The sequence below is a fragment of the Oculina patagonica genome, chromosome 2, assembly GCF_052425735.1.
Source record: "Oculina patagonica isolate OP01 chromosome 2, crgOcupat, whole genome shotgun sequence".
Classification (NCBI taxonomy): Eukaryota; Metazoa; Cnidaria; class Anthozoa; order Scleractinia; family Oculinidae; genus Oculina; species Oculina patagonica.
The window spans coordinates 15,805,559-15,828,914 of NC_135759.1; the positions used below are offsets into that span (position 1 = coordinate 15,805,559).

The window sequence follows — 23,356 nt, forward strand, 5'->3', positions numbered from 1 at the left end:
ATTGTAAATTAATTTTTGAACTTTCTCCTTTACAAAGGATTAACTGAAGTAGTCACATTATAGCACCTTCTCTTTTGAACTTAATGGCGAGAAATTCAGATCACGGCCCACGCCATTGCGGCTTACAATTAACACATAACCAATTTGCCTTAAATGACGTACGTACAAATATACGCGATAAATGAAGGACGAAGTGTTTAGTTTATATTTCTGTATTTCACAGCAATAAAATACCGTGCATTTGTTGCCATGGTAAATTTAATAAACCGGTTATTTGAGGGGAAACGCGTCGAGTGTCTACGCACCAAACAAAACAAGGGACGACCAATGAGACGCAAGGAAAATACCTCCTTTTATGTTATGCTCCGATTTATTTAACACATTGAATTCTGAACGAGCACGTAACAAAAGTTCTTCTTTGAATCAAGGCTTCGATTTCATGAGCAACACAAATTCAACCCTGAAACAATTATGGCAAGTGTTTAGAACGGTACCGGGCAAGAATCATTCGATGATTTAATCATGTCTTTCTTCAACTGATATTTTTTATTCAATTTTCACAAACGGTGAGTATCGTTTATTATATTGTGTCATTTTATACATTGTTCGTTGACAGGGCAGTTTTATGGGCTAGCCGAGTTTTAGTTATTTTCTAAAGAAAATCTTAACCAGTGAAAGCAAAGTCACAAATTTTAAAATATTTCAACCATGAATAAGGTGGGAGTAGCTATTCAAGTTTGTTTTAAATTTAGGTCATCACAAGCTAATTTGCTGGTCAAGGCCTCGATGAATGCTCGATTCTTTCAATACTTGGGAATAATAATTTTCGCTAATTCAAATACAACTTTACTTTGAGTTCGATGTTATGCACTCAGAAAGTGACTTCGTTTGGCCTAAAGACACCATTTACATATTTTCAGTCAAGATGAAAGATTCACGCAAACTGTCTCTCAAAGGTTTGTCGCCTACGTCGAGTTAAAACAATGCCCAATACAAAATGGTTTTTGTTTTGTTTTTCCCTTATTGTTATTTTTTGAGACATAACTTGGCGCTTTGTTCCGTGTCGGCAAGTTTTTCTCATCAAGTTATTGTCACTTTCATGCAAAAATAAATGTCCTTTGACGAGACGAGAAATATCTCGTGTTTTTAAGACGTTACACGTCCTGATAGGGGTCATGAATGGTCTATCAAAATTTTGCAGTGCTCGCAAAATTAGTCTTTTGCTCAGAATGCTCGCAAAATTTTAGTGGGTGCTCGTTTGCTCATGCTCGCATAAATTTACAAGTGCTCGCACGCTCGTTTTTTAGTGGAGGTAGTTTTTGAAAAGTGCTCGTTGCTCGCAAGGCTAACTTTTGTCAATGCTCGTGCTCGCAAAGAAAAACGCTGTGCTCGCATGCTCGCAAAAACCATTTGATACCCCTCCTGATCTCTGCGGTTTTTTACGAGTGCGTTTTGAGCCGGCTTTAGAACGCGACCAATTGAGGAAAAGGTTGAAGATAGTTTTTGAGTTTTTCCATGTGAAAAACACCAATTATTTGGATCCACTATTAGACAGAGTGAAATTTATCGGTAAAAAAGGCGAAGCAACGAGATACATTTTGTATTCATGTGAAGAATCACTAAATTGGCATTACAGTAAAGACAGACAACCCACGATCTATGCTAATTTAAGATATGAACACAACAGAATCAGACAGACGTTTGTTTTTAAGCTATAATATTAAAGGGAAACACTTGCTAATTTACAATCATTGTAAAGAAGAAAAGTTGTTCTATAAAAAAGTTGATTAAATTTTAATAACTGCGTCAGTTTCAGTAAGGGATATAATTCGTTCACTGCGTACAAATAGCTAGACTGAATGTCTTTACTCGAAATATATGTTAACTTACAGTAAGTAACTCGAAACTAATTTAACGCTAAGAGGTTTTGGGTGTACGATGTACAGGCGTTTTAAATTGGGTTTTCGGTATTTTGGTATATCTATTTCAAGTTTTAAAGTTTATTAAAATCCCTCTTTATTTATGCGTAAACTAAAACATATTTCTGTTTAGTGGTGCTCTAATTTTTAGTATCATTGGGTCGGTTTTGTTTGTTTCTTTGTTTTTTCGTTTTATTTTTTTTAGTTAGGATTAGTATTTCACAATCCTGTTCAAACAACTTGATATACGACGGGTCAGTTTGCAAACAAGGAATATTGCTCTGATTGAGAATTAATTGTCAACACTTATTAGGTAGTGGTAATTGAAACCTCCAAAACGTTTATCCCTGAGTCTTGAATCTAATGACTCTGAGAAATTAAACTTTTCTTCCAACTTTTTCTGCAAAAAAGAGTTCAAAACGGCCAGTTATTGAACTAAAACAATGGATTTTTAAAACAATGAAATTTTCTTTCTTCACAAAATTACCCAATACCGGGTAAATTATTCAGGGTTATTCTGATATCAATATCTGAACACTTCTTTCTTCTTTTAAGGCTTCTTGATAGGCAGTGAGAGAATTTCTCTTTAAGGCAAGTCCTTGATTCTTATGAACTGCTTATACGGGATTTATACGAAATGGTTAAAACGACGGTCTACCACCAAAACACAGCACGCGCATGCGTCCTAAACAGAGACATCCATTGCCAGAATGAAACGAGGCGAAAAATTAAAGGATTGGAGTCGAGAAAAAATTAAACGAAAAAAACCTTCGTCCCAACTTTATTGGTTTTATTTTTATTCAGTTCTTATTATATTTTTATAGATGAAACGTGACAAAAGGAACATCCCAAAACATATGCTTATTGTTTTCAGTTTTGTTGTTCCCATCCCTGTTTCTTTGTGTTTTTATTACATCTTTGTTGTGTTTCGTACTGAATAAACCATGAGGGTTGAACCTTAAAACTGAAGGGAATTTTGTACATCACGAACTAAAATTAAAATTGTATTGATTTTTGCATTTTGCTTTTGCTCCCAATTCATATTACTCGGTCGTGATGGCAACTTGGAAACGTGGTTGAAATGCGCGCAGGTCTCCTTCGAAACTAATCAATTAATTTACCATTCAAATAATGCTTACCCTAGAATAGGCTGAAAAAACTGCTGTCACTTCACTAATAGTTTGTTTTCTCCATTATAGACACCAGTTTTGAATTCGAATTAAAAATTTAAAATTACACACAAAATTGAATATTTTGTATTTGATCCTGGAGTTGTAATTAGGAGCCTCGTAAAGAAAAAAAAACCCGCGAAACAAAATCGAGAAAAGCAAACGTTGCGGTGTGAAAAGCCAATTAGTCTTCTATTTAGCTCCTACAAGGACCATATGAACACACTGGCTCTCAACTGACTTGCTCCCAGGCATATGTTTTATAGCTCAGTAGGTTAAACATCTCATCGTTAACGCAAAGGTCATGGCTTCAAATTTAATTGAACCCCCTTAACTTTTTCAAGTTTCTTTGCAATTGCTTAAATAGCAAACACTATTGAGATTATTATTTTTCACTTGACACTCAATCAGCACTAGCTCGTATAAGCTTGATTTTACATAGATCACTTAAAGTGAAGAAATGATCCTCGCAGTGAAATGCAATTAAAGAAATTGCAAGAGAGAAAAAAAAAACAGAAAACCGTTGAAGCCAGAATTTTTTCTGGTTTCCTTCTTTGCATTTTCGAATTCTTTAATTGCAATTCACTGCGAGGATCATTTCTTCACTTTCACATAAATGAATTATTTCATATACTTTACATAGATCGCTTAGTTGTTAAATCATATGCAATATATACACTTGTCCCCTCGAGTGTCAAAGCAAACGACAAGTAAAATCGTTTCTGATCAGGTTTTCCTGAGTTGTTATTAAATTATGAAAAGATAATGTTCATTCATATTCAAAGTTGCCTTTTCAAGGTGCCAAAACAGATTTTAGCTCGTTAACTTTCGACAGCTCGAGGTAGTATCCAATTTAAGGATTGACTGCAATTTGTAAATTAGGGAAGTAATTTTGGTATATGCCATTGACAGCCCTCATTCGATTGGCCATTGAGTAAATTGAAAACAACGCTACTGCCTAATAATGCTATTTTTAATTTGCTTCGTTTCAGAAATTTCATTTAAACAACAACAAAGAAGCTGACGAGTTAAAAGAGAAACATGAATAATACTACAACAAACGGAGGTCTTCTTTACGAAGAACATGTGGCTGTTCGAATTGTGCGCCTGGTCTTATACCCTTTGGTCTTCGTGATCGGCGTGACGGGAAATTTGTCAGTCTGTACAATTATCCTTGGCGCAAAGAGCAAACAATTCTGTTCAGCGAAAGGATATTTCATACTAACCCTCGCCTTGTCCGATTTACTGGTTCTTTTACTATACCTTCCGTTTGACCTCGCGTACTTAGAAAACCAGTCCATATGGCCGTTTGGATTTGTTCCTTGCAAGTTCATCAACGTTTTGAGCTCTGTTTCTGTCACAGTTTCGGGATCGATGTTAATTTGCATCGGCTACGAGCGATACAAGGCGATTGTAAAGACGCTGTCGCCCCGTTTAAGCAAGAGAAGGGCTCTGGTGATGGTGTTATTTAGTTGGGTTTACTCCTGCTTGCTCCAAGTTCCATTCGTGTTTGCTTTGACCATGGAACCTAATGGAAGGTGCTTGATTGACGTAAACTGGTGGCCAAACCAGCTTTCATTTAATCTCACTTACATCATGGCGTTGATAGTCCCGCAGTTCGTAATCCCAGCATTCTGCATCATTTTCTTCTACGTTGGAATTGTCTTTCACTTGCGAAAAGCTCATAAATTGAACTCCAAGCAAGGGATTTATACCAGCGTAGATGCTGCCGAGAGACGCATGAAGCAAAACCGAAAAACAACAAAGTTGTTGACCGGTTTAGTGTTGGTATACGCGTTCTGCATTTTACCTGGCAAAGTGATAATTTTAAGTATCATATCAAATCCAGCGTTATTGTCGTCCCATTTCACCCGGCAGTTGTACGAGTTTGCGAGACTTTTAACCACCGCAAACAGTTGCTTCAATCCGATTCTGTACACAACATTAAGTCGCAGTTTCAGAGCGGATTTGAAGAGGATGTTCTCTAGGGACTCGACCAAGGACACGAACAGGTTTCTGAAATCTTTGCGCGGAACTCCTCACGCATTACGACGGAACAATGCGTTACGTGGAACAACGGTCAAACTAGCAAGCAGTACCAGCCAAAGTGAAAGAGAGGACGAAGTATAACCGATTTATAGAATATAAAGCTTAAATGAAACCAGTCCATATGGCCGTTAAGAAACAGCAACATCATGATCGTGAGATACGTAATATATTCAAGATTTGCCGTGCCCATTGTATCCGACATGCGTGAGACTCATGACTAAATTTCATAAGTATAACAGCGATATATTAAAATCAAATATTATAATATTAAAGCTAAGCAACTTCTATATTCAAAACAATTTTAAACCCTGATCAACTAAGAAGCTTTTTAACTAGGACTTTATTATTTATAGGATTACAAGTACATTAGTTAGTCCTGCTAGTCTTTAAGCCCTACGGTCAACATAGAATTTTTTCGTACAGGTCTCGATACGTTTCTTACAGCAATACAAGAAAGAATTGTTTGAACTATCAACACAATTTTTCATTGGAGATCATTTACGTAATTCTCAACTTATACATGTTCTAGTATATAATAATACCACAGGGAGAAATTTTATGTCGATCACAGCTAAGTTTGCTAAAAAAAGAACAGACGTTGTAATAAGCTTCGTTTCAAACCAGTCACCGAGGCTAAGTGCAAACAAAAGAGGTCGGATTTACATTTTCTTTTTATCTAAGGCCATAATTTATAATTCATTGTATTCCTGTCGCGACGAGCAGGTAATTAAAAGAAGAGAGTAGTTATACACAAAACAATAAATATACACACTGTAACTACCAAACATAAAACCGATAATACCAACTGACTACCTTCGACAGAATGGTTCAAACGCATTTTTGGTATAAACACTCCCACAGACCACAGTTTTTATTTTCAAGGTTTTCAACTTACATTTTCCGTAAAGATATATGAAGAAAGCAACTATGTTGAACAAAAAAAAAAAACAGTCCGTCCATCAAATGCTGACAGAAGTCGCCGGCACAAAAGATAGCTGGAGCTCAAATCTGTTCACACACCATTTTAAAACGGTGATTTGATTGGTTGTTCATGCTGCGACATAGAAGCAAATTACAAATTGCACACATACGCTGGTCATTTATAAGTGTTTAAACATTTTGAGTGAGCAGGTGTTTCATAAAAGTTTCTGAGGTGAAAAGTGTAGGTTTTACTGACATGTGTTGTTGAAAGACGGAGAAATTAAAAGTCTGGAACTTCTGTACATCAATTTTTTAAGCCCAGAAAATTTCACTACCAATAATGTAGGTTAAAGAAGGCTCTTTCAAGCTGATACAAAACAGTCGTCTCTTGCAGAATTCACTTACAAGTCAAGTCGACGAAACATGCGATTTCTTATGCTTCAAAATTTCAGTACTCGTAAACGAAAAATGTGATTGACACGTTTCGCAGTAATATGGCTTTCTTAATCGTTCAATCGAAGAATCAACGGCAGCTGATTTGTCTTTCGTCTGCGACTGCGCAACGTCGGCGACCGCTGAGTCGCTTTGATCGACAGGTTCCTCGTGTTGGCATTCCTCTTGATGTTGTAACCTTTCTAAAACAGTCACCAACATTTTCTGCCCGCACTTCTCACAGCGCCAGTGTTTAGAAATGAATTGAGCAGCTGCTGAAGCAGCTTCGGCCATAACAGTGTCCTGCAGGCAGTTGTATGTCAGGTATTCGTTCACACTGACGCCCCCTTTGGTTGGATGTGGCTCAGAGCTTCCTAAGAAAGGGAACGCGTTTTCAAATTCACTATCGCTCTGTGTTTGACCGATGGGACCAAGGTACATGTACCTGCTTTCAGATGGCAGAAGACGTCGGAGCGAGTAGGAAACATCACTGTCAAGGAATTCAGACAGTTTGTTTGCCAAGTGACTCTCCAGGTCAAGTTCCTTGTTTCGTCGCGTTGCTGAATTCCGATCTCGCCTGTCTTTAATCTCTTCAAATCGGATCTTCAACAAGCGCGCCCACGTGGCGCGTAGCTGCTGCACAGCAGTCACTACCTTTTGCCCAGTCGCGTTGTCTGAAAGAGTAATTTCAAGCCAACAATCAACAACAAAGCGGGTTAAATCAGCGTTAGTGTCCAGGCTCTTTGCGAACAGCAGAAGAGTTTGCAACGCTGGGACTCGCATGGCGTTTACCAAATATGGTTTGCTGGTCTCCAGAAGAGAAACATACGCCAGCAACTGATATTTAACAGGGGTGTCGGTGAGTTGCAGTAACTGAGGTCGATTCGCGAACACACTGGTAGGAAGAACTTGAAGAAATTGCTTCGACTGGCTATGAAACAACTGCTCCGAGTCCCTTTTGTTTGTGTTGTTCTCGTCTGGCAAGGCGAGATTTGGATACAGGCCACTACAAAGAATAATCTTTAGTAGATTGATATCTCGCAGAGTAAAGCTACGCCTGGCCGTACTTCCAGCCTCAAGCTTGTCCAAGTCGTGTGTGAGTTTAAATTCGAGATCCCGGATGTCGGTCTTTGTCTCCTCCTCTTCCTCCTCGCCTGCGCTCTGCTCGTCGTCATCTAATTTCAGCATTTTTGTTTTCCTCGCTGTTTTGCGGTGGTCTCGTTTCAGCTTCTTCAACTCCCGCCTTTTGTCTTTTTCTCGATCCCGCTCGTCCTCGTCTTCGTCCCGTTCCTCGGGATCCAGCAGCAGATGATCCGGCAATAAATCCTCAAATTGACGCTTGAGTTTCGACATTTCGTAGAAACGCTGCTCTTCCAGACCTCTGCGCTTGCACCATTTCCGAGAAGAACCTCCACGACTCTTAACCTAAAAAGCGAAGTGAGGAAGAAAAGGTTGTCCTTCATCACCCGTAATTTTAATGTGAACATTTCCAGGAATGAAAGTACTGTCACCTGCATCAAAGGTGTCCGACCATTGCTACTAATTGTCATTGATGACTGTCTGACTGACTGACTGACTGATCGATCGATCAATTATACAGTGTAGTAAATGGTTTGAACCCAGGAGTATCAGTAGTTCGTATAGTGTGATCGTCCGGGTCACGGTGAAAGTAGTTCCGAAAAGAACTGTTGTTGGTGACTGATGTTTCTACAACCTGGTCGAGAGTCATCTTCAGATTGACCGACCGACCGATAGATGAATGGATTGAGCGATTGAGTTTTGCAAACAACAGAAAGCCACTCTAAGTCTGTGGTTATAATTCCCTTTTAACGTGAATATTGCTTGTTCTTACTAACCTGCAGCCACTCATCATAGGCATTCAACAGCGTAAACAGATCTCCATGGTCTGACTCTAGGGGCTGCCTTAGCGACGCTACAACTGAGTCATATCCCATCTTCTGTGTGAACGGAGACTGGACACTAAGAGCAGCCGCTATGATCATCACGGGTTCAATGACGTGAAACACCGAGCCAATCAAAAGCACCTTTCCAATGACGACATCAACAGGCAGCTGAGCCAACATCTGACCAATTGGAGTCAAGATCTCATCCTCTGTTAGGGCGCCTTGTTGTTTTAGAGTGTGAATTGAATTCTCAACGTTCGAGGCTGGTGGCGGTTCTATGAATGGAAACTCCCGGATGCGATTGATGCCAAGGGAGAGCATCTGTAGAATAATGGAGTCTAGAGGGACACGCTGGATCTCAGGAGTGGTGTACTGAGAGAAGGCTTGGTAGTCAGTCTCAGAATACAAACGAAAACACACACCAGGACCCGTGCGACCTGAAAATTACAAACACAAAAATTTATCAACAGAAAAGGAAAACATAATACAGTCGAAGCTCTCGTAAGCGGATACCCTCGGGACGCGAAAAAAGTGTCCGTAACTGGAGCTGGCCGCTTACGGTTTTTGTAAGCAGCCACCAGAGGTGTAGTGGATAGATGGCCGCATACGGGAGATTGCCCAGCTAACAATAACCGGACAGACTTGGTTGACGACAAAACTAACACTGAAATATGGTACTGTTATTACTGTAAAATCAATGTGACGAACGGCGATGTGAAGTTGATTGATAAAAACAAGATACAGAGGTTGTTAATAGGATATTTTCTTTGGGGGGTGTCCGCTTACGCAAGCTTAAAAATAAAGAAAAAGTCTAAGTCTCAATCTCTGAAAGTGTCCGCAGCCGCTTATGGGAATGTCCGCTTACGAGAATGTAGAAATACAGAGTTCGTATGGGAGTTAAAACGGGGTTTCAGACAAAGCGGCCGTAAGTAGAGCTGTCCGCTTACGAGAGTGTCCGCTAAGAGAGCTTCGACTGAATAACAAACAAACCGAGGATGGAGATTGAATCGAATTGGGGTGATCAGCTTTGCGAGCGCTAAAAAACCAATAACGTGGACGGCAGAAGTTAAAAAAAAATACACCGGCGCCAAGCGCAGGAAAGCATGCAACTAGCCTAAGTATCAGGCTTTTCTTGAGGGGAAGGGAAAAGAAGGAGCGGGAAGGGAATTTAACCCTCCCCCCTTCCCCTTCAGGAAGGCCTGACACTTAGGCTAACATGCAACCGGCGCAAAGGGCGTGGAAACATGAAACCGGCGGCAAGGGCGGGAAAACATGAAACCGGCGGCAAGGGCGGGAAAACATGCAACCGGCGCAAAGCGCGGGGAAACATGCAACCGGCGCCAAGCGCGGGAAAACAAGCAACCGCCGCCCGCCGCCAAGCGCAGCAAAACATGCAACCGACGGCGGGAAACGCGAGTAAGCCAAGTCACAGTTGATTTGGTTGTACTCCTGATTGGTTAAAATTGAAACCGGCATGTCTCCTCTGTTTGGTTACAGCACGTATTACAAGTATTTTTTTTGAAGCAATAATTACAGAGCTTTGAAAGTCCAAAATCGAAGCCAACACAGCTACTCATTTTAATCAGTTTATCGAAAACCGCTCTAAATAGCAAAGTAAAACAAGTGACAGATGAAAAGCAAAAACTTACCAGCTCTTCCTTTGCGCTGTTCAGCGCTCGCTTGACTAATCCAGAACTCACGGAGTCGCTGCATTTTAGCCTCGGTATCAAAGCTCATCTCTTTTACCTGTGGGTTGTCACATATATATGTTGGTGTTTAAGACACGTTCCAGTGTGTCTGGAATAGAGTTAAGTCTAGTACAGGGTAACTTGTTCGTTCCTCTATAATCCAGCGGCACACCCCAACTTAGTTTCTGGGAAACCTCCCCCTCCCCCTCCCCCCCCCCCCATGCTTCTTCCTCTTGCGAAATCAAATACCCATACAAAATAACGAGAAGAATTAAAACAGAGCCCTTCTTATAGGAATACGTTACCTTTCCAGAGTCCACGATAAACCTTATACCATCTATTGTGATGGAAGTTTCGGCAATGTTTGTGGAGACAACACATTTTCGAACACCGTCAGGGGCTACGTCAAAAACCTGCGGAAATAGTTCGATCAGTGCAATGATCAATTCCAAAAGAGCAAACTTCAGAAAATGTCCATTTATTACCAATACACATCTCAATCGTTTCCAAGTGCGCAATCATGAACAATGCAATAATAAAGAGTTCTGGGCCAACGTCATTCGATATGAAATTAGTAAGAGTGAAACCCGTTACATGTACGTTATGAACATTTTGTTTTGTCCCAAAGAAAAGATCAGTCAGTTATTTTCTTCATTCAATAACCCCTTTAATACGACCATTCCTGAATACCCACTGGTGGTCGAGTTAACGGGCTTCCAGTGTAACGGCTACTGATTTTTCTTTAAACTAAGGACATAAATGTAGTCAAACCGCGGTCAGAGACCATTACAAGTGAAATTGTTGTATGAAGGAAAAACAAACATAGACGTAACATAAATCCAAGCTTATCTTGTTCTTCCACTGACAGCGAACTGTGAAGCGGGAGTATGATCCATCGGCGAGACTGCTGCGCATACTCCTTAGCAGCATTAACAACCGCTGAGATTTCCGACATGCCACTGAGAAACATCAGAACATCTCCACGTTCTGTTGAAGAGTACTGCAAAAAATGAAATCAATATAATTGTTTATTCCACAATAAATCTGCCACAACACCGCTACGTTCCGAAATTAACGACTCCAAAAGCAAAAGAAATTCACATTCGCAATTCCCGAAAGTAATGACCTCAAACGCATCTTGACTTGATATAAGAAACAACTAAAATCAAACAGATACGACATAACCATTTATTTGTTTTAGATTACCCTTATTCCAAGGCAATATACTACTCTGTTTGATGTAATCTGTTAAACTATTTTAAACAAGACCTGTCCTTTGTAGCTATGTAAAAAAAATAAGATGGGCCGAAACATGGTGCGCGTTAGGTTTTAGCTACCTAGGAGCGACCCCCTGAAAGTTGCGATCCCCTGTATTGTAGAAATGGAAAAAAAGGCTGCTCAATCTTAAAGTAACGAGTGTCGTTCTTTTTAACTTTACGGTAATTCAAACGTTAGAGTAAAAAAGGGCGAAAAGAATCCGAAAGGGGAACGACTACGAAACAAATTGATCATAAAGTGGCTCGTGGAAGCGCCCTCGCAAAGGTACAGTGTAAATAGGTGTGCAATGTTTTGGGTGATGTTGGCAGTTTATAATGTTTAGTTGCTCAGTCGTCAAAGACTAAGGAACCCAGCACTGGACATATAACGTCTGGTTCAATGTAACTACAAGGGGCCTGTAAACCCCGGGGGGGGGGGGCACTCCCTATAATGGCCTATACGGGGAGGCTCCGCCCGAAAGGGGTACCTTTTTCACGCTCCAGGTATATAAAAGGGTAGGAATTTCACAAGTTTGGGTATGTGAAAGGGTAGGGAAAACTGCCATCTTAATAGGTATTTAAAGGGGCTGTAAGCGGAAACTTTGGTGACTGGTGCTAGTCGAAAACAAGACGGAAGGATATTTTCGAGGGTTAATAGCTGCAGTTTCAAACATTTAACTACTTTGCCCACATTTTACTTAAAGCTGCCGTACGTAGGCTATTTTTCTGTTGTCACTCAGAAAAAGATTAGACACTTAATTAAGCGCTATTGTAATGATTTAGATATCAAACTAGTTTTTTCTTCTTTTAAGATCGGTAATCTTTTGGGGGTGAAAGCCCCCTTTCCCCGGCGGTCTCCGTTCGCGTGTGGTTTATAAATTTGCATGTGCGGGCTGTAATGCCTGTCATGTCGGCGAAACCACCCGACATTTTGCCACACGCGTGCGTGAGCACTTAGCCAGTGATAAGGCCTCACACATTTTCAAACACCTTCAGAATTCTGAAGGTTGTCGCTCCTTGTGTTCAATAGATTGCTTTCATATTTTAGATCACGCCTCTACCAGCTTTCAACTTAAGATAAAGGAGGCTATCCATATTCAAAAGAAATCTACCTTGCCTCAATCAGCAATTACACCATGTAAATCTAAAATTATCCTTCTAATTCACACATTTTCATGTTCTGTTGTTACTACTTGTTTTAATTTGCATTTTTTATCTATTTATTATTTAACTCTCTGTGCTTTGTAAACCATTCAACTGAAAATGACAAATGCTCTGTCGAAATATGTCTTTAAAACTTAAAAAAATTGTCGTTTTTCTTAAAATCTTAACATTTATATTTTTGTGATAAAAATTAAAATATGGTTTCGCAATGTTTTTTTTTTTTTTCGCGCATATTAAATTTCGCGATTGTTTTGAAATCGCGAAAATATGTACGAATAACGTAAGTTTTTATCTTTTTTCTGCTGGCAGTGTTTCGTGAAGTCTTTGTAATCGAAAAAAAGGGAGAGGAAGATCTGAGAGCGAGTGCCTTCACCATTTTGCCGCAAGCGAGACGATTGTGTCATTATTGTGTCAGAGTGCATCGCCAGAAAGACAAAAAAAAATAATAATTAAAAAATGAAATCTCTCACGAAACTTGATACCACCTGAACTCATGGACTGACAAAATAACAAACATCGCGCGCCACCAAAAAAAAAGAATCTGGTAAATTATAAGTGGAGTGAAGGACAGGGAGTTGACAAAACAGGCTCTCCCCCGGCCGTCGCCGCTAACGTGTTTTAACCTTTATCCACATTTGTGCTAACGAAATAAAACAATGTTTTATCCTTCATCTGCTTCTTCCTATTTAAAATGAAATTAAATGCGCCACTTGTGACAGGAATCGCACAGCCATTGGTAACTGTTGAAAGATTTCGAATGCAATGCTCGTACTTCCTTCGATAGCTCAGTTGGTAGAGCGGAGGACTGTAGAGTATGGGAAGTTATCCTTAGGTCGCTGGTTCGAATCCGGCTCGAAGGAAATTTTCTTTTTTTGCCATGGTATTTTTTTCCTCAAATGTTGAGATTGAATTTTTCCTCAAGATTTCGGATTGGTGTGAAGAAGAGAATATTTTGAAGAGAAATGCAACGACCTTGCAACAACCCGTTCACAAAGAAACTTGAGATTCTAGTCTCTCTACAGCCTTCCCCTTTAGGCAAGGGAGACGGCTATACACGGGCCAATTAAAAGCCACCCAAATACCGTACTTCCTTCGATAGCTCAGTTGGTAGAGCGGAGGAGGAGCGGAGGACTGTAGAGTGTGAGAAGACATCCTTAGGGCCTGATTACATGAGCCGGGCTGGCTCGGTTTGCCGAGATCTCGGCACGTCTGTTAAACGCAACAAAAATCAACTTCGCGATTACATGACAACCGGGCCAGCCCGGTTAGCCGAGATCTCGGTATCGCGATGCCGGGATCTCGGCTAGCCGGGCTGAAAATTTTCCATGTAATCCCGTTAACCGGGCCAGCCCGGCTAAGCGGGCCAGCATTGAATTTCTCTTCCGAGCACAATATCCGACGAAAAAATCAATGCTACTCCTTCTAAATAGAATGTAGAGGTAACGTAACCCATCCAGCTGCAAAAGTGCAAAAAATTAACCACCATATTGCCGGAAAAAGGTGATTAAGGGCCTCTTCATATGATCCCGGTTGACCGGGCTGGCCCAGTTACCGAGATCTTGGTTCACTCCTATTTTCTTGTAAAATTTTGGATGTGTTCATATGAGAAGGTGGGCCAGCCCGGTTACCGATATCTCGGTTTCTGCAACCGAGATCTCGACAACCGGGAAGAATATTTTCCCATATGAACGCTCCAGCCCGGTCGCCGGGACGCAACTTTTTTTGAGAAAATAGCTTCCCTTTCGTAATTGGGTGGTCCAAATGGTTTAATTTTGCCTTGTATCTATTTCCACTTCAGAAATATGCGAATTAGCTTTATTAATAAAGTTACAAGGGTCAATAAAGCTACGATAGTCGCGAAAGATGCAACTTTATGTGTCGCCATTTTGCCTTCGTTTCTTGAATTTTATCCCCGTCAACCGGGCTAAAATTTTCCATATGAACAGAGGTCAAAATCCGTCCTGGTAACTGAGACAGCCCGTAAACCGGGCTCATGTGAAGAGGCCCTAAGATCATTCGTGCTCTGATTATTCGTGCTGAAACCGGGCTGAAAGTCATCTCGGCAAACCGGGCCAGCCCGGCTAACCGGGCTCATGTAATACCGGGCTGAAAGTCATCTCGGCAAACCGAGCCAGCCCGGCTAACCGGGCCAGCCCGGCTCATGTAATCAGGCCCTTAGATCGCAGGTTCCAATCCGGCTCGAAGGAATTTTTTTTGTTCTAATATTTTTTTTCCTCCAATGTCGAGCTTGAATTTTTCCTCAAGATTTCGGATTGGTGTTAAGAAAATAAATTGAAAAACAATGCAACGACCTGGCAACAACCCGTTCACAAAAAAACTTGAGATTTCATTATGAATGATTAAGGGCCTCTTCACATGAGCCCGGTTTACGAGCTGTCTCAGTTACCAGGACGGATTTTGACCTCTGTTCATATGGAAAATTTTAGCCCGGTTGACGGGGATAAAATTCAAGAAACGAAGGCAAAATGGCGACACATAAAGTTGCATCTTTCGCGACTATCGTAGCTTTATTGGCCCATTAACTTTATTAATAAAGCTAATTCGCATATTTCTGAAGTGGAAATAGATACAAGGCAAAATTAAACCATTTGGACCACCCAATTACGAAAGGGAAGCTATTTTCTCAAAAAAAGTTGCGTCCCGGCGACCGGGCTGGAGCGTTCATATGGGTAAATATTCTTCCCGGTTGTCGAGATCTCGGTTGCAGAAACCGAGATATCGGTAACCGGGCTGGCCCACCTTCTCATATGAACACTTCCAAAATTTTACAAGAAAATAGGAGTGAGCCGAGATCTCGGTAACTGGGCCAGCCCGGTCAACCGGGATCATATGAAGAGGCCCTAAAAGTAGCCTCTGTACATCCGTCTCCTATTTTTTTAGAGGAGAGGGACGGTTGTACACAGGTTAATAAAAAGTGGCCTAAGTACCGTAGTTCCTTCGATAGCTCAGTTGGTAGAGCGGAGGACTGTAGAGTGCGAGAGGTCATCCTTAGGTCGCTGGTTCAAATCCGGCTCGAAGGAAATTTTTTTTGTCATGCTACTTTTTTCCCTCAAATTCCGAGCTTAAATTTTTCCTAAAGATTTCGGATTGGTGTAAAGAGCGGTATATTTTGAGGAAAACTGCAACGACCTCGGCGCCATAGTCTGCAGACGAAATGTCTTTCCGAGGCAATATCAGAAAAAAAACCCACTTCTTTCATATTATTTTAAAGTAGTTTTTTTTTTAATGCCTAGTTCTGAAAAAATAAATAAATTCTAAATTTTTACCGAGGCAAGTGCCTCGGTTCGACTGCTACTATCTGCCAGTGAGCTTTCATCATGACTGATTAGGAATGGTACCTTTCCGGCACTAAAATTTCACGGTCTTTTCAAGGCCCTAAATCCTATTTTTTTTTTTTTTCAAGGACATAAGTATGACAAACATGCTGTTTGACAAATAAAGAATGCTGTCTAAAAACAAGACGGGAATATGAGAACAACAGGAAAATTCTGAGTGAATTCTACCTTGTCGAGCTGTTCCCAAAAACAGTCACGTTCTCGTAAGGGACCACCTCGGGGTGAAAATGCGGTCGTTAACGAGAATAAGCTATCTTAAGCGACCACACGCTGAAACCAGAGCTGCACTGAAAGAATAGAGGCCTCAGGGTAACACTTTTTCTCAAGCCATTAATCATCTTGAACTTTAAATTTGAGATCTTCGTCAACGAATATTATTAGGCAATGTTATATTATAGTTAACGTGATCAAGGAGTCCAACGAACGAACAAGCACACGATCTGAAGTAGCAATGTTTAAAAGAAACAGCATGAGAATTTCAACAAACCTTGTGATCAATCAGCTGCATGATTCTGACGTACGGAGTGGGGTCCAGTTTTTCCCAGCGTCTTGAGCTACTGGAAAACTGTTGAAAAAAGTGGCTCATAAATTAAACGAGGAAAACAATATGGCGAGAAACAAGTCGTGCAAAATTCTGAACGCGTAAAAAGAGTCGAAAAGAGAAACAATAAAAATTCACATGCGGAAAGGGACCCGAAAGACAGTGACCCCGTGGGAGTAAAGTATAAACGGCGGCTTTAGGTGAAAAGAGAAAGAAACTAACAAACATGAAGTTAATCAAATGGGGCTCGTACAACTGTATGCAGCTCGAAGGCGTTGACTTTTCTTTGTAAAAAAGAAACATTTCTATTACAATGTGCATCAAGGGAAGATACTTAAAATGTCTAAAAACCCTTGTTCTCTCATCCTTGACACATATCAAAGACACCAAAACCTATCAGCATAATTTTATGTCGTTTGTTAAAAAGGGGTAAATAAAAGCTAGAGATTGTGCTACACCAGTACACGTAACAAGTACAGTACACTTACCTCTACTTTCGGAGGCTGGTACCGAACTTCAATGGGATATAAACGACCTGGTATCTGCGACACAAAGACATCAAATGTGTTTTTCAATTTATGGCGACACAGACTTAATGGCTGAGATGCGGAATACGTACTTGCTGCCGTTGATATTATTTATACATCTGACCGTCTGGAGTTTTTCGGGTTTTTTTTTTGTCTTTAGTAGTGCCAAAAAAACCCGAGGTAATCACACTGTTGGCCAACCACAACCAACGCATACAAACTCAAAGAACAAAGTAAGTTAGCACCAATAACATGCAATCAGTGCTAAGAGCGGGAAAACATGCAATCAGCGGGAAAACGTGCGTCATGCAAGTCACGTGTATTGTGGTTTTGCTCCTGATAGGTTAAAAAAAATAAGTTTTCTGATTGATTAGAGCACCTTGCAAGACTGTTATTCACCAATCAGAGAGTTTAGCAACAAAGAAAGTACAAGTTAGATTACTTTGAGAAGTCAAACGAAAACGTTTATGTCATTGAAGTACAAGACGTTAAACTAACCTGAATCACTGGCGCCCCTGTAAAGTAACCTGCGAACAAGCTGAAAAGAAGAGAGACGAAAAACAAGTCATACAGTGAACCTATATCAATGAGCCGTAATTTCGCATAAACAAAGTTACCCCACCCACCCTTCACTCTCTTTTACCTGATGTTGATAGTAGCAGACATAAGAACCAGCTTGAGATCAGCACGTGCCTGAAGCAAACCGCGTAACACACCCAGTAAAAAGTCCCCGTGAACATGTCTCTCGTGTACCTCATCCACCACAATAACACTGTACTGACTAAGGGTGGGGTCAGTGGATAATTGACGCAGCAACAAGCCTACAGGCAACCAAAGACAAAGTTATGTTTAGCGTAAAGCCCTCCAAAAGGCTACTTTGCGTGATTTGTGCTGAATTTACGCACTTTTCTAAGTAGACATACGGTAAAAAATATTTTTGATAGCTTAAAGAAAAAGCAACAGAATTTTCTGATGGTTTTTAACCAGAACATAGTCCACAATTTCTGAATGAATTATTTGGAAAATTAATGTTCGATTTGTTTTCGAATTTTTGGTTAAATTAAATAATACCCATGACAAATACAACTGTACCTTCTGTCAGAAACAAGATCCTTGTGCCAAGAGTTTTGCTGGTTTCAAATCGAATCTGCAATTACAGGAAAAGTAACATGACCTCTTTTTACATGTACTTATTTTTGGCAAATTAGCGTGTTATGAAAATATATTTTATATTATGATTGTTTATAAGCATCCATGGTACAGTGCACCTTACCTGATATGCTACTTGAGATCCATACTCATTCAGTGTTTCATAGCCAACTCTTTTAGCCAATGAGATGCAAGCAATCCTCCGTGGTTGAGTGCAGGCAATCTGTGTAAAGCCAGCTTGCAAAAGGTACTGAGGAACCTGACAAAGAAAAGATCAAAGAATGGAACAGAATCGAGACCGTAATGAAACTTGTTCATGAAGGATTAAAATAATACATGAAAGTCAACAGATACAGTTCTCAGTTTGATTGAGAACCATCACTAGCCTGGGGGTGTACTCAACAAAGTTTGCTATTGGGAGGTTCAGCCCTGAGGTCTAACCCCTTACCCCTTACATATACCATTTTGACAGAGAAGGTACCCCTTTTAATACCTTTCTTTTGAAAAAGGTACCCACTTTCACATACCTACTTAAGAACACTGCACCCCTTTTCTAAACCCTTGGAAGCCCTTTTAAATACCTAAATGACAGTTTTCCCTACCCTTTCATACACTTCAATTTGGGAAATCCCTTCCCTTATATCATACCTGAAGCCTGAAAAAGGTACCCCTTTTGGGCGGAGCTTCCCCCTATAGTCCATTATAGGGAGTATCCCCCCCCTCCGGGAGCACTGGAAGATATTTCCAGAAACACTTGGCACAACCAGTAAGCAGGTACATGGACAATGTTACTAGCAAAATGTTGTAAACACTGTGACTTACCTGTGTTGATTTTCCACAGCCTGTGTCTCCAGCGATAATCACCGCCTGATTGTTACTTATGGCATCAACAATCTGCTCCCTGAAATGGCTTATGGGAAGGTTTGCCTGATCCTTCTTTAACTTCACTAACTTGGAGAACTGCAAAGACCAGAGATAAAATATTAACTAATCTTAATTTTGCGATGCATATAGTGTAGGCCTTATGGTCAGTGAATAGGATTAATCAGCATCATAGTATATTGTAACTTATTATTCAACAGATGCGCGCGCTGCCCATATATGGTCAAAATGTTAACGATATCTGTCATCCGTACATAACAGATATCCTGCGATATTCGTAGGTTGCGAAGATTCGTCCGAAATCTTGTAAAGCGCTGCTTAATTACAGTTTTTCTATGTGCAAAATGTGTTTCGTTGCCAATTTGTTGAATAATAAAACAATTATGATATAATGTATGTGAAATGATTCATATATGAACTGCGGATGGATATGAAAGTGATAAATGATCATCGCAGTGAATTTCCAATTTAAGCAATTGGAATTAAGAAGCCTGAAAAAAATTCAGGGCTTCAACGGGATTCGAACCCGTGACCTCCGCGATACCGGTGCGATGCTCTACCAACTGAGCTATTGAAGCCACACATTGGGAGCGAGGTCAATTGTGAGTTCATATTTTCCCGTGAGAGGAGTGAAATGATATAATGTATGTGAAATGATTCATATATGAACTGCGGATGGATATGAAAGTGATAAATGATCATCGCAGTGAATTTCCAATTTAAGCAATTGGAATTAAGAAGCCTGAAAAAAATTCAGGGCTTCAACGGGATTCGAACCCGTGACCTCACAAACAATTATCCTGCTCAATCTTGCAAACAATTATCCTGCTCAATTATCCTGCTCAATCTTGCGGAATATCGTCTGATTTTAGCCAACTCGGCCTACGGCCTCGTCGGCTAAGTATCAGGCGATATTCCGCGCGATTTCGCAGGATAATTGTTAAATACATGTACTCCTAGTATTGACACTTCTACTCAGTTAATGCTGTCATATGTGAAATATGTACTCACTGCATTACTGAACTCAACTCATTTTATTTTGCTTCAATAAAGTGGTAACTGAAGTTAATAAGTACTATAACAAGTTTCAAATCATGTGAATGTACATGTACTACAGCTGTACACTGCAAGTCATTTTGCAAAAACATGATGCATGCCAGTTGATGAAGGTTTAGTAATCACGATTTTGGACATGAATGCGAAGATCAATATCATCAAGTGTGTTTAGCTCCTTTACCCTTTACCATGTTGTGTTGGCAGCAATCGCCAAGACAATTAGGTCAGAGTTAAATGCCCAACCCAATATTTTTCACGCCAAGTACATCTGTTAAGCCTGAACATAGTTAATAGAGGGAACTGGTTATGAATCTCGGCAAACATCAAAGCAGGAAACAAAGAGGCCAAGATTTAGGTTGAAAGGTCCACGAAGGTGCACACCTTTTGTTTTTCACTCATACACTATGCATGAATTACGTAATCGCAATGTTTCTATTGGTTAGTTGCATGAACACACGTAACCACCTATTATGTTTTGCCAGGTTTTGTGCACTCTCAACGCCACAAAAACCTACAACAAAGAACTTTGCGGGGTTTCATAACCATTTCCCTCTATTAACTATGGCCTGAATAAAATCAGACAGATTTTACAAAAAGGTACAAATTATATAGACTGAGTATAATTACACACCTTTTGTTTTTGACAGAAATCAATATAATACAGCAGGATGGATTTAAATTCCAAAAACTCTTCTTTTGTTAGCTCTTTTGAATGCCTTCCACCTTTCTTGTCAGAGAAGGAATAAACTGAGGAAGTTAAAAAAAACCTCTATCAATGAAAGCTCTACTAGACTATGAGTAATCCCTTTTATTTCTTAGTCCTTCCAGCATGAAGTTAAAAAAAAATCTTGATTAAAAAACTTGCCATGCAAAATCTGGGGGATAAATGCACAAAAAAGAGACTACTGACCAGGGGGGGTACTCTGGCCTGAAAATGACGGGGATGATCGAATGGAGGCAAAACTCAGGACCCAAAATAATCCCTTAGTCTTCCGACATTACCCAAAAAAATCCCTGGACCAAAAATAACCCCCCCAAAATCCCTTGTCAAATTACCCCTAAATTGCCAGGAGGGGCAATAATATAACACAAAGAAAATCATAAAAAATTGAACGCTGTTGTGTGTTTATTCATCATACCATAAATACGCCAAGGCCCCGTCAAGGCACTTTAGTTCGTTTTTAATACCCAAAAAAATCAACCTTACAGCTGAGTAATATTCTGATGTGAATTTCATATCACATCACAGTCTGATTACTGTATCCATTGTCAACTGCTGGGGGCATCGGGAAAACAATAATCAGAGTTTGTCATGTGAAATAAATACATGTACAACAAGAAGTGAAGTAAAGTGATACAAAAGAGAGAGATCTGTTTTTGGATATAGTCAGGTTGCATTCCCAGAATAAAAATCTTACGCTATGTCTCGGAAAAAGTTGGCAGTTATACAAAAGGTGTCTGCTTATGGGAGATGTCTCTCTATTGGAGGTGTGACTCAGTCTGTGAAGGTCCAACTGTACATTAATATAAAAGCAGTCTCTACAGTGTAATTAATTAATACAATTTACTGGATATGTTGTGGTTCAACTTTACCTTTGCTACAATTGGGTATTTTCCTTTGTTCTGGTGTATGGTAATATACGATAATGAATATAAGACAAAAGAAAATACCAGATTGTATCAAGGGTAAAATTGATCTAAAGTATATGATACAATGTTAATATACCTTTCTTTTTTCCTGTGGTGCTATACCTTGTTACATCGGTAACATCCTTTGACAACAGTGCAACATTTATTTTATACCTCCTGTCATATAATAAAGGAAGACCCAGTTGGGGAGAAGTCCTTTCTTTAGTGTCTTTCTCTGTTAGGAAGAAAAAGTAGTTACATCATGAGTAACAGAAACACAATCTGGTGTAATTTGGGTCTTGACAGTTGAACCTAACTAACACATTACAGAGGCGGCGGAGCGTTTTGGAACATGGGGGTGCTAAGACTGTCCTAAAAATACTCAGCAGGTTTCATATTTGGTGCAACTTTTTTCCGTTCTAGCAACTTTATGCATTAACACACAGTTAGCTTAGGTATCTTGCGGTTACTGGGATTAGGGATTTAGTTTTGGCTTGCATGGCTCACCTGCTGGTAAAGGTGATACTACATATTTATATGTTACACTATATATACATGTAAATGCTCACTGGCTCACATGGCTCAAGTGGTTTGCAGGGGGGTGGTGAATAGGGGTACTCAAATCTGCCAATCCGTGCTATTTTTTGGCCAAATTGGTCAATCCGCCATTGTTTTCGTTCAAATCTGAATCCCCAATACTTGAAAAAATTTGTGTGGTATAGTTTCACTGCGACGGACGGTACCAGTAGATGCTGATTTTTTTTTTTTAAATTTCATTTTATTGCTAGTTTTTGCGACAATTCTGCCAACATACCGGCGAAGACTGACCAAAATAATCCAAACTTTGTTTACTATTGAGTTTTTTGACATGAAGAGTCCGGAATCCGTGCCAAAATTCTCAGCGGATCTGTGATCCGCTTTATTCTGAAATCCGCAAATCCACTCAATGTATCGCAAAAAATCTGCAATCTGGGAGCTTTTTAAAGTCAAATCTGTCTATCCGCGAACCTATTCACCCCCCTCCTTGCACTGTGTCACTGCTCCTGATCTCTGCAGACTGGCCCACCTGGAAACAACTGGTTTTGACCAACATCCCCAGGTACAATTTTACAAGTTATTTCCCACAGCATAATTATCAGCAATATTAAGCAGTTGATTTCCCTTGATTTGTTTTGAACAATAGTTTTTCGCTTTTTAATGGATCCTCGTTCAGAACAGTTGGTTTTACAGAATTTCCTAATGTACACAGGTGCCTTATCTCACCTTTTGGATGCTTTTCAACGTGTCTTTTGTGGAAAGCCTCATAACGTTCAAGAAAGAGCCAGAAGTCCTTGTAATCTTGACTACCTCTGAAGAAAATAAGGTGCGTTAGTAAAACAAATGCTTTAGCAAATAGGATATTATGGTGAAAGAAATGATGATTGCTAATTTTGCAACTATGAACTTAAATTAACAAACCGTTTGATCAAATCACAGTCTCGAAAGAAGAGCTCGTCTAAGGATGATCGATGGTCTTCCCAAATTACAGATCTTTCCCTTTCTTTGGTGGGCGACTTTTCTCTCTCGAAGTGATGACGAGACCTTTTTCTGCTTCTTTCCATCTTCTGTGAAAGACAACGACTGAAGAAGCGTTCTAAAAACGTCGAACTGACGCAAACTAAAATGTAGCTTACAACGCCGCCATATTGTTTGTTTTGATTTACCGCTGACATAT

At 40.0% G+C, this 23,356-nt stretch overlaps 2 protein-coding genes and 2 non-coding genes across 4 annotated transcripts; 3 read left to right on the forward strand and 1 right to left on the reverse strand.

The window, feature by feature from the left end:
• The first annotated feature begins 407 nt into the window (after positions 1–407).
• Positions 408–5,576, forward strand: LOC144643213 (neuropeptide Y receptor type 6-like). The gene is made up of 2 exons (XM_078502399.1): positions 408–566; positions 4,081–5,576. Exon 2 carries the CDS (start codon positions 4,130–4,132, stop codon positions 5,216–5,218), a length of 1,089 nt encoding a protein of 362 aa, XP_078358525.1. The 5' UTR covers positions 408–566; positions 4,081–4,129; the 3' UTR covers positions 5,219–5,576.
• A 796-nt stretch (positions 5,577–6,372) lies between these two features.
• Positions 6,373–23,311, reverse strand: LOC144643178 (putative ATP-dependent RNA helicase DHX34). Its single transcript, XM_078502344.1, has 16 exons — positions 23,101–23,311; positions 22,906–22,991; positions 21,740–21,877; positions 20,645–20,760; positions 18,898–19,035; positions 18,200–18,334; positions 18,019–18,073; positions 17,570–17,747; positions 17,425–17,464; positions 16,888–16,941; positions 16,346–16,423; positions 10,927–11,082; positions 10,388–10,495; positions 10,044–10,140; positions 8,347–8,831; positions 6,373–7,915 (listed from the first exon to the last, which is right to left on the reverse strand). Exons 1-16 carry the CDS (start codon positions 23,241–23,243, stop codon positions 6,467–6,469), a joined length of 3,456 nt encoding a protein of 1,151 aa, XP_078358470.1. The 5' UTR covers positions 23,244–23,311; the 3' UTR covers positions 6,373–6,466.
• Positions 13,277–13,362, forward strand: Trnay-gua (transfer RNA tyrosine (anticodon GUA)). The gene is given in 2 exon segments: positions 13,277–13,313; positions 13,327–13,362. It is a non-coding gene; the product is annotated as a tRNA-Tyr (tRNA).
• Trnay-gua (transfer RNA tyrosine (anticodon GUA)) lies at positions 15,458–15,543 on the forward strand. The gene is given in 2 exon segments: positions 15,458–15,494; positions 15,508–15,543. It is a non-coding gene; the product is annotated as a tRNA-Tyr (tRNA).
• Positions 23,312–23,356: the final 45 nt, after the last annotated feature.

What these genes read in the sequence shown, in the direction of transcription:
- LOC144643213 (XM_078502399.1), top strand. Translation starts at nt 4,130, where the DNA reads ATGAATAATACTACAACAAACGGAGGTCTTCTTTACGAAGAACATGTG.
- LOC144643178 (XM_078502344.1), bottom strand. Translation starts at nt 23,243, where the DNA reads ATGGAAAGAAGCAGAAAAAGGTCTCGTCATCACTTCGAGAGAGAAAAG. An exon ending in ATTTCTGTCAAAAACAAAAG is followed by an intron (nt 19,036 to 20,644) that starts GTGTGTAATTAT and finishes TGGTCTTTGCAG; the next exon opens with TTCTCCAAGTTAGTGAAGTT. An exon ending in GATCTTGTTTCTGACAGAAG is followed by an intron (nt 17,748 to 18,018) that starts GTACAGTTGTAT and finishes GGTTGCCTGTAG; the next exon opens with GCTTGTTGCTGCGTCAATTA.